At 41.5% G+C, this 15,135-nt stretch overlaps 1 protein-coding gene across 1 annotated transcript; it reads right to left on the bottom strand.

Moving 5' to 3' along the window:
• Nucleotides 1-75: 75 nt before the first annotated feature.
• Nucleotides 76-14,983, bottom strand: puf60a (poly-U binding splicing factor a). The gene is made up of 10 exons (XM_057856601.1): nt 14,286-14,983; nt 8,204-8,296; nt 4,287-4,334; nt 4,055-4,216; nt 2,641-2,733; nt 2,367-2,580; nt 2,136-2,290; nt 1,204-1,288; nt 992-1,146; nt 76-724 (listed from the first exon to the last, which is right to left on the bottom strand). The coding sequence occupies exons 1-10, from the start codon at nt 14,394-14,396 to the stop codon at nt 425-427; spliced, it is 1,416 nt and encodes a 471-aa protein (XP_057712584.1). The 5' UTR covers nt 14,397-14,983; the 3' UTR covers nt 76-424.
• Between the last annotated feature and the right edge of the window lie 152 nt (nt 14,984-15,135).

Below are 15,135 nucleotides of genomic sequence, written 5' to 3'. Positions count from 1 at the left end.
TAATCAAAATGACCGCCAGATGACACTAAAGTAACATGATCACCAGGAATGAGGACAGTTATCTCGTTTTCTTGGTTTACTTTTAATATCAAAACCAAAGAAACATTTGCAACAAATTTTGAGGGAGAATATTGTGGAGGGAATCTGTGAGAACATAAAATCGCCAAGGTGACCACTGAAAATTGAGTTTTTGATGAAACCTCAGTGTTCTTTCCGTTCTAGAACAAATGTTGCGTAGTCCAGGCGTCCTGACTCGCCCGCTCGATTCATACTTGAACGGGCCGGCGCTCGCCGCGTTCCTGCGTGGGAGGCGGGCCTCGGCAGTCCCGCGTCAGTGAGCTTCGACTCTGACAGTTTGCTGTTGGCAAGCTTTGGCTGCCCCGCCGATCATTGTTCTTGCCAATAGTTGGCCCTCGGCTAACGTCTACGCCGACAAGTCGTTGTTCTCAAAGCGCTCTTGCTCGTATGCCTCGGCCGCCACTTTGCGGCCGCCGAACCAACGTCGGTCCAGGGCCCGGACGGCCCGGTTCATCTCGGCCGTGTGGCAGAATTCCACGAAGATCTTGATGATGACGGCGGCGTCTTCTTCTTCTCCCTGCCGTTCCTGGTAGATGACCACTCGCTTGACCTGGCCGAACTTGCCGCACTCCTCGGTGACCTCGCCCTCCAGGTCGTCGTCGATGTCGTCCTGGCCCACCATGTTCCTCAGCACCATTACGCGGGACTGAGGGCACACGCCGCAAACACGCTTAGTAAACATTAAATGCTAACTTGAATGTAAAGTAATTCTATCATGGCTTGGCTAGAAACTGCTCAACTTATTGCCTGACATTGATGGTGACGTCCAATCGATTTGAAGTGTGAGTGTTGGGAGCGAATGAACAATCATTCGTTGCCAACCCTCGCAGTTCAAATCGATTGGACGTCTACTATTGATAAACTCATTGAATGTAGCATGTCTGTGAAATAATCTTTTTTGGTGAGGTCGTACTTGTCGGTTGCGAAAGATCTTGTTGATGTCGTGTTGTCCATCGACCTGTTGTCGTTTATTGGCAGTGTCCTCTTCCACCTTGGGCGCAGGGGGCGTGGCCAGGACGGGATTCACCAGAGCCACTTGAGGGAGTCCGGTCCGGGCCGGGGTCACGCCTGAAACGAGAGCGATATCAGCGAGTGGGCCTTGACACCCAGACTTAACGCTCCCACCTGTGATGACACCCGGGGCCTGCGCCGCCATGACGCCTTGCGGAAGACCGGCCAGTGCTCGCAGGACCGACGCGCCCATTGGGTCCTGAAAGCAACACCTTACCGTCAGTCATGGTTTAAATTGGACAGCCACAGCGCACTACGACAAAAGCTGTTTAGCTAAGGTTAGCTAGCTATTGGCAACTCTTTCTTTTAATTTATCAAAAAATTAAAAAAATCATAGTTCACTTTATGATAGAATTTTTAAAAACATTTTTATAAAGAAATATATTTACCGTTTTAATCTTTTGTTTATTCAAAATGTGAATATAAAAACAAATTTAAAAAGAATATTTACTGTTCGCGTTTTTAAATTTAAAACATCTAATTAATAATAACTAAGGTTAAAAAAACAATAACACATGTTCACTTTATTAGGGAAAAGAAAATAATAAAATACAAAATAAAAAACTAATATTTAATCAACAAAACAAGAAAAAAAAAGAATATTAACTGTTCACCTTTTTATTTAGATTTTTAAAGATAACATTTGCTGTTTTTGTCTTTTTTATTTACTGTTCAGTTCTTATTTAAAATATTTAGGAAATGATAAATACATGGAACAATAAGAATATTAAAACATTTTTTTTAATACAAAAAAAAAAAGTGTGTTTTTTCAATTAACGCGTTAGCTGCCATCTTGGTGAGAAGACAAACAAAAGTTGCTCTCAAAATTGACCACATAGCAACTTTGATATATAAACACTCAAACTAAGGAAATTGACTGCCATTGACGATGACTGACCTCCAATTCATTTGGACTGGGAGGGCTGATAGCGATCGAACGATTCCTGTCCAAATGTATTAGATGTCAATTGTCGTTAATGGCACTGAAACGTGATCAATCATGGCCTATCGCTGGTACATAATGTTGACTACAGAAGATAACTCACCTGCCCTGTGAAGTTAGCTGCTGCGAGGCCTCCAGAGGCGGTAATGAGCGGCACAGGTGGGGTGACGGCCTTCCCGACTCTTAAGTACTGGCCCCCCAAGTCAAAGAGGTTCATGGAAGCCACCGCGTCCACGGCAGACTGAGGCTTTTCATATTCTGCAGGACAATGCAAAGACGCAAGCTCACGCCAAGACCAACTCCTGCGATGTACCGACGTCACGCGGTGGCTCACCGATATAGCCGTAGCTTTTATGCCGTCCCGTGGTTGGCTCGCGTGCCAACATGCAGGACTTGATCTTCCCGAAAGCCTCGAAGACGCTACGGATGTCGCCGTCTGACAGGTCGCGGTGAACGGACGCCACGTAGATCCTGTTAAAGGCGCGAGCTTCCTCCGCCAGCTGCTCGATGATAGGCTGCGCCTGCCCGATGTTGCTGGGCCGGCCCACCTGTTCCGATTGTTTCACGTTTTGACATGGACGAGGACTAGCGTCCAACTCGAACCCCACCTTAATATTTCGCCCTCCAAGGACCACGGAGTTCATTTGGTCCAGAGCAAGCTGGGCGGCTTCTGGCGTCTCGTACTCCACGAAGGCAAAACCCTGGGGTCATATAAATATATAGTATGTATATATTAGGAGTGGGAACATATGGGTACCTCATGATACGATACAATACAAGGCTCACGATAACGATGTCACAATAGGGCGATACAACAATCATCGATACATGGGTCAGGAAATCATTCTAGGATAATCTATGATACAACTAAAAAACAGAAAAACGAGTAGAGACTGGTTGCGTTTTGTGTGATCACATTTGTGACGATGCCTGTGCATAATGATAACAAATTAAAGCCTGTCTTTTGTAACGAATTCTCCCAGTTAAACAAGACTAAGACGCATATTCAATAAACATTTATATCTTTTATATTTGTGTGTCTGTTCTATCAGGCGGATAGTGGACTTGACATTTATTTCTTCGAGTTGGCAGAAAAATTAATAACGCTTTCTCCAGTTGTCTCAATGTTTAAATAGTCTACATACTTTTACGAACATTATAAATGCATTTACACAACGAAGTAAAGCTGGAAAAGTTTGTTAAATATATTTCTCGTATGAGAGCAAAGCGCCACATTCGTTTACGTTCAGCGAACCCGACACAGGTATTTGAATAGAATCTTCAGCAATCAATTTGAAGCATTTTCATACCTCACTCCTACTGGTGCATGTTTGCCTTTTCAATTCACCCGTCTTTAGTTTGTTTTTCACTTCTTGCTGCTCCATATTAAAAAGGAAATACCAGAATGCGAACTGGCGGAGGGCGGGAGGGGAAGATTAAAAAGAGGGTGGGGCCACGGCATTCACGTGGGCAGGCATGCACTGGCTCTGCGGCTCCTGTTTGCAATTACCATAGAGCAAATTATTTATTTTATAACAAGTATTCCTTAGTTTAACATCCATACATTGTTTTAGTATACATTTATGAATATATATTTTGGAAAAAAAGTTAGCGAGAGAGAAGTCCGGCCCGACCCGAATGTAAATAATTGACATTTTGGGCCCGACCCGGCCAGACATCCAATCCATGTTGACTGAGAAAGAGCGAATGAATGTTCGTTCCTCCCAGTTTAAATGGACTGGATGTATATTGTTGTCAATAGCAGCCAATGAGTTAATAACAAATTCATTAATATTGATTTTGGAACTAACTTGTGTTGTCTGTGTTGATTACATGTTGCTACTTTCAATAATATATATAAGATATAAGATATAACCATTTAGAGATTTGTACCTACATTATAACAAATGATATATCATATGGTCCCAACTCCCAAATGTAGCTTACAATTCCCATTTCTCCGATCCATAATTCACATAAAACACCCACACGAGATCCTAAAAAGTGGACGTGACCTCCGACCTTGTGCTTCATGGTGACCGAGTCCCAGGACATGTCAATGCTTTTGATCGGTCCGAAGGGGATGAAGGCCTGCCTGATGGTGTCCTCGCCCAGCTCGTAGTAGATGGAGCCCACGTAAACGCGGCACATGATGGCCAGGGCGCGCTGGCGTTGCGCCGCCACCTGAGCGGGAAGTCACGCCGTCATTAGCTCTCGTCAAAACAAAAGAAGGAAAACACAAAGGGCCACTTACAGACTGCAGAGGAGAAAGGTCCCCTAAACCCACCGACAAGGACGCCATCTGACAAACAAACACACCTGTTACGCAATTGAAATTCCCACTAATAATGTCGCATGATACCATTTTATACTTCTTTTCTGGACAAGCGATAGTTTTGCTCCTTTCAGACTTATATCCCGCCATGATATTTACGTCATCAGCCATCCAATTGTGACCCGTGAATTTAACGCCTGCTTTCACACATACCGGACATTATACAAAGAGGCGACTTGGTAAATGTCTGCGTCATCTCAGTGTCAGTCCTGGCAAATTGCTTTCACACATAAGGGCAACCCGTTCAAACCCCAGGATTTTAACAGTGTTTAGGTAAGTGTGAAAGGGGCTTTTGAGTCATTTTGACATGTTGACTTCGGCCATGTCTACACCTAGCAGGGTTATTTTTAAAACTGAGGATCCTGCTCTAATACGTCAGGAAAAAATAATTACGTCTACACCAGCACATTTGTAGAAAAAAAGCTTCCACATCCAACCCACATTCATTCGTTTTAAAAGTGCAGTCATAACTATGCGCGAAAAATAATTGTCCATAATACCCCCAATCCTTCGCACGTGTTCTTCAATATCAAGCACTGCAAGTGTTTGTAAACGGGAGCAAAAATCTCCTGTCTAATATTTAGATCTAAACCCACTGCGAAGGTAACCATGCTTCCTTCAAATGTAAACATTGGTCTCATGTGTGACGTAGGAAAAAAGTTTGTCGCAGTCAGTGACGCTTCCACAGTTATATCTTCAGTTATCAGTGTCCACATGATGGTATTAAAAACGCAGAATGAGCACATCTTCACTTTGGACGGGGTTTTTAAGAACCCTCGTTTTCAATGCCCAAAATGTGCGTACGGATGATTGGCCAAACCGTAGAAAAAGTTCTTTCATCATCTAGAGGCCAATCGGTGGTATTACTAACTAAGGCTAGGTTCATACCTCAAGTAATAATGCACAATTTAGATTTTTCATCATATCTGTTTTTTTGGCGTGCCCGTTCAGACTGCCTTTGCCCATTGAGCCTGTTCAAGTATCACGCATGCGCATTAATTCGCAGTCCGAGATGCGCTGAGCACAAGGACCCGCATGCGCAGGAGCATCAAACCAAAAGACTACACATGACGCACACACACACATACAGACAGTTTGCCCCGACTCCCGGCCGTGTAAGCAATCTTGAAATATTGCTCATTCGGAGCAGAGAGAAAACCGAGCATTCTCAGGCTTATCCTCAACCCATTTTATTTTTTTATGATACTTTCAGGCCCGCCTCTTCCCCAAAAGTCGCGTTCAAGCTAGGCGCTAACGCTAATGCACAGCTGTACCGCTACTGTAGCGCTCAGTCTCTCTCGCTCTTTGCTGATGTAATTGTTGCATGAATTCTGATTCGGGGGACTTGACAGTTCAGACCGCAGCCACATTCTGGAAAAATGTGGCCCAGATTGGATTTTAACCACGTACTAAAGTGACCTAGATCGGATTTGAAATGGACCAGTTTTATGCGACTTTGCCCGTTCAGGGGTTAAAAAGGTGAGAAGGGTGTGGAGGAAATATGTTCCGGGACACTGTACAGACAACAAAATATTGAGCTCTGTCGACCCACACTGTGTTTCAGCAGGGCCGTGCAGAGACCGGTCGAGGGGCGGGTGCTCGTAGATCAAAAGGGGCACATGAACAAGTATTCAATACACCTTAAAACAACATAACTTCAATTTCAACCAGCTTTAGATAATAATTGGCTGCGACTGTGGCATACTTTAATTGGGAGGGGGCAACAGTGAATAGAAATCAACACTGTCATCAAGACTTTCTGGCTGTGACTCAGTCAGTCTGCCTCTTTTCTTCCTTGAACCTCTGCATCAAAACCTCCTTCCTCAAGTTGTTCATCTGAGAACAAACCACATCAGATGGCCAATGAGCCACCAACAGCACAGTTTTCTCAAAACTATTATTTCATTATTATCCATACTTAACAACTCTAGCACCTAATACTTAATAAAGCAATGACATAAAATCTTATAGAAAAATAACATTGTAATTGTGTTTATAATTGTATATTATACCCGACTATCCTTGCAAACTTATTCTTACCAAGTGTGCTAGTCACCCAGCTGATGAGGTATTCACTGCCTTTAGCAGCCTCATCCAACTGCTTTTTTTATCCCTCAATCTCCTTTCCTCAGAATGAAATAGAAATCTTAAAAAAATAAAAAATAAAAAAAAATTAAAAAAAATCAGACTCCCCGGTGGCTTTTATTTTTAAAGCTTTCTTAATTTCTCAATAACGATGGAGGTAGATTTGTGTCTGTATTATTCACTCAAAAAACAAAGTTGCTTCAATCGAAAACAAAGTTGCTTCAATCAAACTATATATCTTAATCCCAAAAAAAGTCACTTAAAAAAAAAAAAAAAAAAAAAAATGTTTTTGATTGCAAAAATAAATTTGAGACAAAAAAAGCATTTGAAAACTTTTTCTTTCAACTTTTTCCACTGAAGTAATGTTGTTTTGCGCTTGGGCCACATTTTGGCTAGGACATTTGTGTCTTTATTATTCAATCAAAAAATAAGTTGCTTCAAACAAAATAAATTCATATATATATATATAAAAAAACACATCCCCCCAAAAAAATTTCAATCATAGAAAAAATTTCCACATGTGTCAATCATCGTTTAACAATGTGAGCAGCCTGAGAGGGTTTGAGTAGACTCACTGTGAAGCATTTAATAAAGCCAAGCCTTTTCTTACTACTTTATTCTTGTTTAAAAATAATTCGGTGGGGCAGTAAGATGTTCAAAACTTTTATAATTCTTTTATTTTGAAGTGCTTAAAAACCATTTATAGATGATACTTTGGGGGGAAAAAAGTGAAAAACATGTCATATATATGTATCTTTTTTTCCAATTTAAAATCTGAACAAATAAATTGAACGCGAAAAAAAAAAAAAAAATGGGGGCGGGTTGCTACTTCGCGGTTTTCACTTATTGCGGTGAGTTCTTGTCCCCATTAACCGCGAAAAACGAGGGGTCACTGTATTTCTGAAAAGCTTTAAGAAGCAAGAATCATTCCCACCACTCGTCGGGCCGGTGTTGTGCCGACACCGGCCGTCAGCTAAGTCACAGCCGAAAATAACGCGTCTCAGGTGGACGACGGGAGCGATGCGATGCGCCCCCCCCTCCATCCGAGAGCATGCCGCTTAATGTGACTCAACAGTGTGTTTCTTCGTTTACATTACCGCTAAAAACACAAGCTTGATGCCAATTTAAGGGGAGCAATTTTTTTCACGGGAGATTTGGCTAGCTCTGGCAGTGTTCAACGCAAGCTGCAACGAATGGCAGTAACTTTATTATATCGCAAAATACGAAAACGATTGAAACCATTACACACCAAATTCAATCTGCTGGCAAATACAGGCAAGTGTGGATGCTGTGCTCTGGTCTGCCCCGATGTGGATAAGGCCTGCTTTTTGTTTTCGCAACTTTGCAATGCAACCAAAGGCTCTCCAACCACTCCATGTGCACGTAAGGAGTGTGCGCGATTGGAATAATGGAACGCAGTTTGGCCCGATGATTGGTTCTCGTCAGCGAAGCATCTAGAAGGATTTGCTGACTGTCCAAGTGTCACTTTTTTAAAGGACCGATTTCTGAAGTGCTCAGTTTACGCATTAAGCTAATCGCACGATGATGATAATAATAATATATAAATAAAATCTCCCGACAATCCTCCCAAAAAGAATTTCTCCTCGGATCTACGCAATTCACGTAGGTCGCCCTTTTTGACTTCAAAACGGCGAATTTCGCCGAAAGGTGAGAGATTTTCATGCCTGTTTAGTTGCAGTGTTCTAAGTAGTATATGATTTAAAAATAGGGCACCTCAAATGGTGTTGTACCTGCAGTCCACTGAGCTGCTGTTGCTGCTGCTGCGCCATGGTCTGCCTGACCAGAACATTCCGGATGCTCTGCTCCATGGCATACTTCTTGGCCTGCCCACACAAACACACCAATCACTTTGGACAGTAAACTGACATCCTAACAACAACCTTTGATTTCAAACATGTAGAACAACATGTATTAACCGTAGAAAAGAATCTTGTAGAGAGTTTTAAATTTTTGTTTGACATCACACAAGTTTGCTCCTGGCAAAGAGAGAAAATAGCAATGGTTGACAGGCTGGAAGTCTGAGAAATTGAAGTGTTTTACCCCCAAACTGACAATGTATTTGGACACTGTAAAAAATAAAACTACCTAAAAGTTGTTCTGACTTCAGATTATATAACTAAGCACATCTCAAAGTTCCAAGTTTTGTCAGTAACTTGTTTTTTTTGAGTATTCATCACTTTCCACTAGCAACAGTTAACTATGTAGCTCACTTCACTATGCATTGTGCTGTCATTCAGGAGATGCAAGGTTATGAATGAATTATGTTTTTTTTTCTTAAATGTTTTATTATTCATATAGGACAGGGATCTGTCAGGGGAGAAAAACCGTTCTCTCCTTGTATGTAGAAGAAAAAGGCTCTGGCTCCAGAAGAATTTTAAAGGTTAATTATGATCATAAGGAGAACATTAATCACACACGGAGTACAACGATGCTCTGACGTGGCAGAGCTCAGAGGACTGTTATCATACTGAAAGGCGGTGTTAACTAGTAAAAACAATGGTCCAGTGATTATAAGAAAATACGTCATATCATGAAGCGTAGGTGGCCAGGCCGCGCTTTACCAATCAAATGTTACATTGCACCTTTTGAAGAAGAGTTTTACCCTTGAGAGCGCACGCCTGCCCTCCCCCGCTTGAGGATGGGGACAGCTGTGCTGTAAATTATGAATTTTAGATTAAACTTTATTATTGTGCAAGTGTTAACTATATATCAACCAGTGCTGCAACGATTGATCGATTAACTCGATTAGAAAAAAAAGCTTCGAATCAAATTTTGCTGCTTCGAAGATTCGTTTAATTAGAGTGGCGTTGTAATGGTTTGTTCTGAAAGTGTTTACATTTAGTTTAATTGATTTGGGGGGATACACAGCCCTCTAGTGGCAACAGTCAATATGACGTAACTAATTTAACATGGCTGAATCCCCCTGCTCCCTGTTAAGACCAACATAAGTCACGTTTTTTGTTTTGTTTTCGCTAATATGTTTTTTAATGCTTTACAATAGTTTATAGGTATATTTAGCCTTTTTTTAAAAAATATGTGATATGTGAACGATTTGTTAAGAGCATTGTTTAAAAAGAAAAAGAAAGTTAGGATTTTATAGCATTTAACTCATTTGCTCCCAAAAACATAACTACGTTCTATTTTTAAATGCTTCACTGTCCCAAAAATGTATTTATACTTGCCTGGTATACCAGACTCACCGCTGTTCCAGCGATTGAGCCTGGCGACCGTCCAGCGGATCAAATTCCGAGGGCGTAGCAAGCCACCGCAAACACAGCGGAGTGGACCAATCAGCGACGGGCAGACGTGACATTGTCAAAGCGACATGTAATTAGCGTGAGGGGAGAATGGAGAAGTTTATTCAACATGGCTAGCGCGAGCCATGTTGACTGTTGTCAATGACTTGTTTCGATGTGTTTTTGGTAATTTAAAACTGGTTTTACCGCAGATTGGAACATATTCTCGGCTCTCCCGTTCGCCATCTGTGTTGTTGTAGACACGACTTTCGGCGCGCAAGAGTGACGTTACTCGTTAAGAACACGTCACGCAAATAAACGAATCTGATTGGACGATTGATTTTGTACCTTGCTCGAGAGGCCGTTAATGGGCTGGGTCCCAGACTATTTCTCACAGTGTTTGAAAAATACAGGGAGAATAGTCTGGCTGTGCCAGGCAATATTTATATGTCTTTTGCGTTTTTTTTTTTTTTTTAATTTTTACAAGAAGCATCTAGAGCTTCCGATCTATATGACAAACAAAGAACAAAGCTCAAAACGCATTTTAAAGCAATAAAACTGGCCATTGGAGGGCAGTAGCGCATTTTGTAAGACCCGATTCAACAGCAGTGAAGGGCCGGGCAGCACTGTCGGAGCGCTGGCGGCTTGATGCCAGGCGGCGGACGACCGAGCAAAAGTACCAAGAGGACGCCTGGGATGCCAGGCGCTGGACGACAGAGCAAAACGACTGGGACCACTAGTACAGCGGGCTCGCCGAGCAAACCCCGCAGAGACCCAAAAATAATCCATCTTTGTGAGACAAACAACGATGGGGGAAAAGTTTACACGGCTGACGCAGCGACAATGGCGTCATCTCTTAGTAGTCAGGTGTAAATAAATTGTTACTTTGCTATCAAAAGCTCTATTTGTCTGGTTATTTATGATATTTTGTGAAAGGAAAACATTTTTATGTTTGGAATGTAACTAATGCAAAAATAGCTGTGTTAAAGTCAAAGTTATGTTTGAAATGTATGCATTTACAAAAAGCCCATTTTCTCCGTTTTTTCATCAGAAATTGGAAAATTGCTCAAATTAAGCTATTTTCTAATGCTGATTTCTAAAGAATGGTAAAAGATATAAACTTACTTTTTTCTGCTGAAAGAAGAGAGTTTAATCTTTCTTTTGGTGGGTTCCATGTTTACAGTGCCTTGCAAAAGTATTCGGCCCCCTTGAATCTTGCAACCTTTCGCCACATTTCAGGCTTCAAACAAAGATATGAAATTTAATTTTTTTGTCAAGAATCAACAACAAGTGGGACACAATCGTGAAGTGGAACAACATTTATTGGATAATTTTTTAACAAATAAAAAACTGAAAAGTGGGGCGTGCAATATTATTCGGCCCCTTTACTTTCAGTGCAGAAAACTCACTCCAGAAGTTCAGAGAGGATCTCTGAATGATCCAATGTTGTCCTAAATGACCGATGATGATAAATAGAATCCACCTGTGTGTAATCAAGTCTCCGTATAAATGCACCTGCTCTGTGATAGTCTCAGGGTTCTGTTTAAAGTGCAGAGAGCATTATGAAAACCAAGGAACACACCAGACAGGTCCGAGATACTGTTGTGGAGAAGTTTAAAGCCGGATTTGATACAAAAAGATTTCCCAAGCTTTAAACATCTCAAGGAGCACTGTGCAAGCCATCATATTGAAATGGAAGGAGCATCAGACCACTGCAAATCTACCAAGACCCGGCCGTCCTTCCAAACTTTCTTCTCAAACAAGGAGAAAACTGATCAGAGATGCAGCCAAGAGGCACATGATCACTCTGGATGAACTGCAGAGATCTACAGCTGAGGTGGGAGAGTATGTCCATCGGACAACAATCAGTCGTACACTGCACAAATCTGGCCTTTATGGAAGAGTGGCAAGAAGAAAGCCATTTCTCAAAGATATCCATAAAAAGTCTCGTTTAAAGTTTGCCACAAGCCACCTGGGAGACACACCAAACATGTGGAAGAAGGTTCTCTGGTCAGATGAAACCAAAATTGAACTTTTTGGCCACAATGCAAAACGATATGTTTGGCGTAAAAGCAACACAGCTCATCACCCTGAACACACCATCCCCACTGTCAAACATGGTGGTGGCAGCATCATGGTTTGGGCCTGCTTTTCTTCAGCAGGGACAGGGAAGATGGTTAAAATTGACGGGAAGATGGATGCAGCCAAATACAGGAACATTCTGGAAGAAAACCTGTTGGTATCTGCACAAGACCTGAGACTGGGACGGAGATTTATCTTCCAACAGGACAATGATCCAAAACATAAAGCCAAATCTACAATGGAATGGTTCAAAAATAAACGTATCCAGGTGTTAGAATGGCCAAGTCAAAGTCCAGACCTGAATCCAATCGAGAATCTGTGGAAAGAGCTGAAGACTGCTGTTCACAAACACTCTCCATCCAACCTCACTGAGCTCGAGCTGTTTTGCAAGGAAGAATGGGCAAGAATGTCAGTCTCTCGATGTGCAAAACTGATAGAAACATACCCCAAGCGACTTGCAGCTGTAATTGGAGCAAAAGGTGGCGCTACAAAGTATTAACGCAAGGGGGCCGAATAATATTGCACGCCCCACTTTTCAGTTTTTTATTTGTTAAAAAAGTTTAAATTATCCAATAAATTTGGTTCCACTTCACGATTGTGTCCCACTTGTTGTTGATTCTTGACAAAAAATTCAAATTTTATATCTTTATGTTTGAAGCCTGAAATGTGGCGAAAGGTTGCAAGGTTCAAGGGGGCCGAATACTTTTGCAAGGCACTGTATATAGCAATAGAACAGAATTTTCTGTGGGCTTTGCAAAATCAGTCAAAATCCAGGAAAATGGCTGGGAGCGAAGGGCCTTGCTCTAGTGAAAATGGCTGGGAGTGAATGAGATAAGCTAGCTGACTTTTTCTATGCAAGTTAGCCAGTTTTTCTTTTGTTATACTTAGATCCTCATTCATTTTTTTATACAGTTTGAGGCTAAACTCAGATATTTTAACTTATTTTAAAATGAAAGTGCAATTCTGAAGTTTGACTGAAGAAACAGAGAATTTTATTTAGTATTTGCATTTAATGCTCTTTTGAAAGTGCAAGCCTTTGTTTTACATCTCGATCGGTTATTTGAATTAACTAGTTGGTCGATTAATCGACTACTAAAATAATCGATAGCTGCAGCCCATCTTAGAAGCAAATGTTGAGAAGTAATTCCTTGATAGATCTCAAGCTTGCCGCCCAATGGACAATATTTTGTGGCCCCCATTTGACATCCAATTGTAGTAGGGGTGTTGCCCGCACATATTTTTCAAGCGGGGGAAAAAAAAAAAAAAAAAAAAAAGAATAATTTTAAATAAAATGATTTAATTAATTAAACGATTTTTTAAAAATAGTAAAAAAATAAATAAACAGGAATTTAAAAAACACCAATGAAAGAAAAAGCCATGATAATAAAAAAATTATTAAAATACAATGGGAAAAAAAACGAAAATTGTAATACATTGGGGAAAAAAGCAGAATAAAGACAAATTCACTTATGTGTGGCTCTTGTGTATTTTGCTCTGGGAATTTCTTTTTTGCTTTTTTTTTTTTTTTTTATAAATCTCTTGTGAGATCACATAGGTAACCCTTTTAGCTGCCATTGACAGCAGTACACGTCCAATCCATTTACCTTTTTTTTTTTTTTTTTTTAAAAACTAATTTAAATGGATTGGACATCCATTGCCGTCATTAGGTTTTTTCAATATCAATTTCCCTCTTTTGTTTAAGTACTTAGGCTCAACAGTCCAGAACAATAGATAGTTTACTAAAGTAGTGAAGAAGCATGTGCAGGCAGGCTGGAATGGGTGGAGAAAAGTGTCAGGTGTGATGTGTGATAGAAGGGTTTTAGCTAAAACGAAAGGAAAGGTTTATAAAACTGTGGTAAGACCAGCGATGTTGTTTGGTCTGGAGACAGCGCCACTGAAGAAAAGACAAGAGGCAGACCTGGAGGTGGCAGAGATTAAGATGCAGAGGTTCTCTTTGGGAGTAACCAGGATGGATAGCATCAGGATTGAGCATATCAGAGGGGCAGTGCATGTTAGAGGATTTGGAGATAAAGTCAAGAGAGGCTAGACTGAGATGGCTTGGGCAAGTCCAGTGAATATATTGGCAAATGGATGCTGAATTTCCATATGCCAGGCAGGAGGTCTGGAGGGCGACCAAAGAGGAGGTTAATGGATGTAGTTGAAGAGGACATGAAGGTGGTTGGTGTGAGAGCAGAGAATGCAGAGGAAAAGGGGTAGATGAAGACAACTGATTCACTGTGGCGACCCCTGAAGAGAAAAGCCGAAATAGAAAAGAAGACTAACACGACATATATTCTTTGACCAGGGTTGGCAGTGAATGAGTTAAGCTTGAAAAGATATCCACTGAAGTGACCACTCCCTGAAAGGATTAAAAGTTTGCAAGTGAAATAGCAACACTTGAACATTGGCGTGAACAGCACAGATTCGGCACAGTACGTATTGTGGTGGTGAGCGAAAGTCTGCATATGTTGAAGAGCACAAGACCAAGGCTCACCTTCTGCAGCGCCTCCTGCTGGTCAGGGGTGAGCGGTGGTAGGCCGAGCCTCGTCGTGGTGGTGGTGGTAGTTGTGGTGGTGTTACCTTGTCCGTTCTCCATGACGAGCATGCGCACTTGCGGCACAACGATCGCTGGCTTCCTACTCGGTTACCCTTGGCAACTCCATTCAAGCGGATTTTCAGCAACACTTGTAACTTCTTAGCATTAATACTCAGACTTCGATCGAACGTGGCGGAACTTTCGGGAGGTTGGAGCCTCAAACTTGTCAGTAACTTTCATCGTTCTCGTGTCGACGAGCTGCAGCGAAGCCAAAACGAAGCGCGCAACTTGTTGTTTTTGTTATCCAAATTGCCTTGAATTCACTGGACAGTTTGTGCTGTGAATGGTAACAATGTTGACGACTGATTAGCATGTAACGAACGCGATGGACACGAGCTCGCTTGGTTAGCATTAGCTTAGCATGTCTTCGTCAAAGGAAAGCTGTCCATAATTAAACTGTTTTATGTTCCCTCAGCACACAGCTTTAAACCCGAGATTAAATTCGGTTCGGCGCGTTTATATGTGCGTGCTCAGTTCGGTCCAATTATTTTTTTAAGGCTCTTGTGAGCGTCCAAAGACTCGTTGAACAGCGTCGACTACGACTACGAGTCCGATGACGTCATTTCCGGTGACCGCGCTTTCTCAATAAGTTTTGGTACTATTTTTTTGTCCTTCTTCTTTATTATGGCTCTCCAGAATGAATTATTTTTGTGATATTTTTTTTCAAACTATTCGATAATCAATTTTTCCTTAAACATTGTCTATGCGAACTTCCTGTAATGTACACGCCTACGTGGCCGCCATGTTG

The sequence above is a fragment of the Corythoichthys intestinalis genome, chromosome 14 (genome assembly GCF_030265065.1).
Source record: "Corythoichthys intestinalis isolate RoL2023-P3 chromosome 14, ASM3026506v1, whole genome shotgun sequence".
NCBI lineage: Eukaryota > Metazoa > Chordata > Actinopteri > Syngnathiformes > Syngnathidae > Corythoichthys > Corythoichthys intestinalis.
This window is presented reverse-complemented; position numbering and strand designations above follow the sequence as displayed.

What these genes read in the sequence shown, in the direction of transcription:
- puf60a (XM_057856601.1), bottom strand. Translation starts at nt 14,396, where the DNA reads ATGCTCGTCATGGAGAACGGACAAGGTAACACCACCACAACTACCACC. An exon ending in AGCAGCTCAGTGGACTGCAG is followed by an intron (nt 4,335 to 8,203) that starts GTACAACACCAT and finishes TTTGTTTGTCAG; the next exon opens with ATGGCGTCCTTGTCGGTGGG. An exon ending in TTGGAGGGCGAAATATTAAG is followed by an intron (nt 2,581 to 2,640) that starts GTGGGGTTCGAG and finishes CAATCGGAACAG; the next exon opens with GTGGGCCGGCCCAGCAACAT.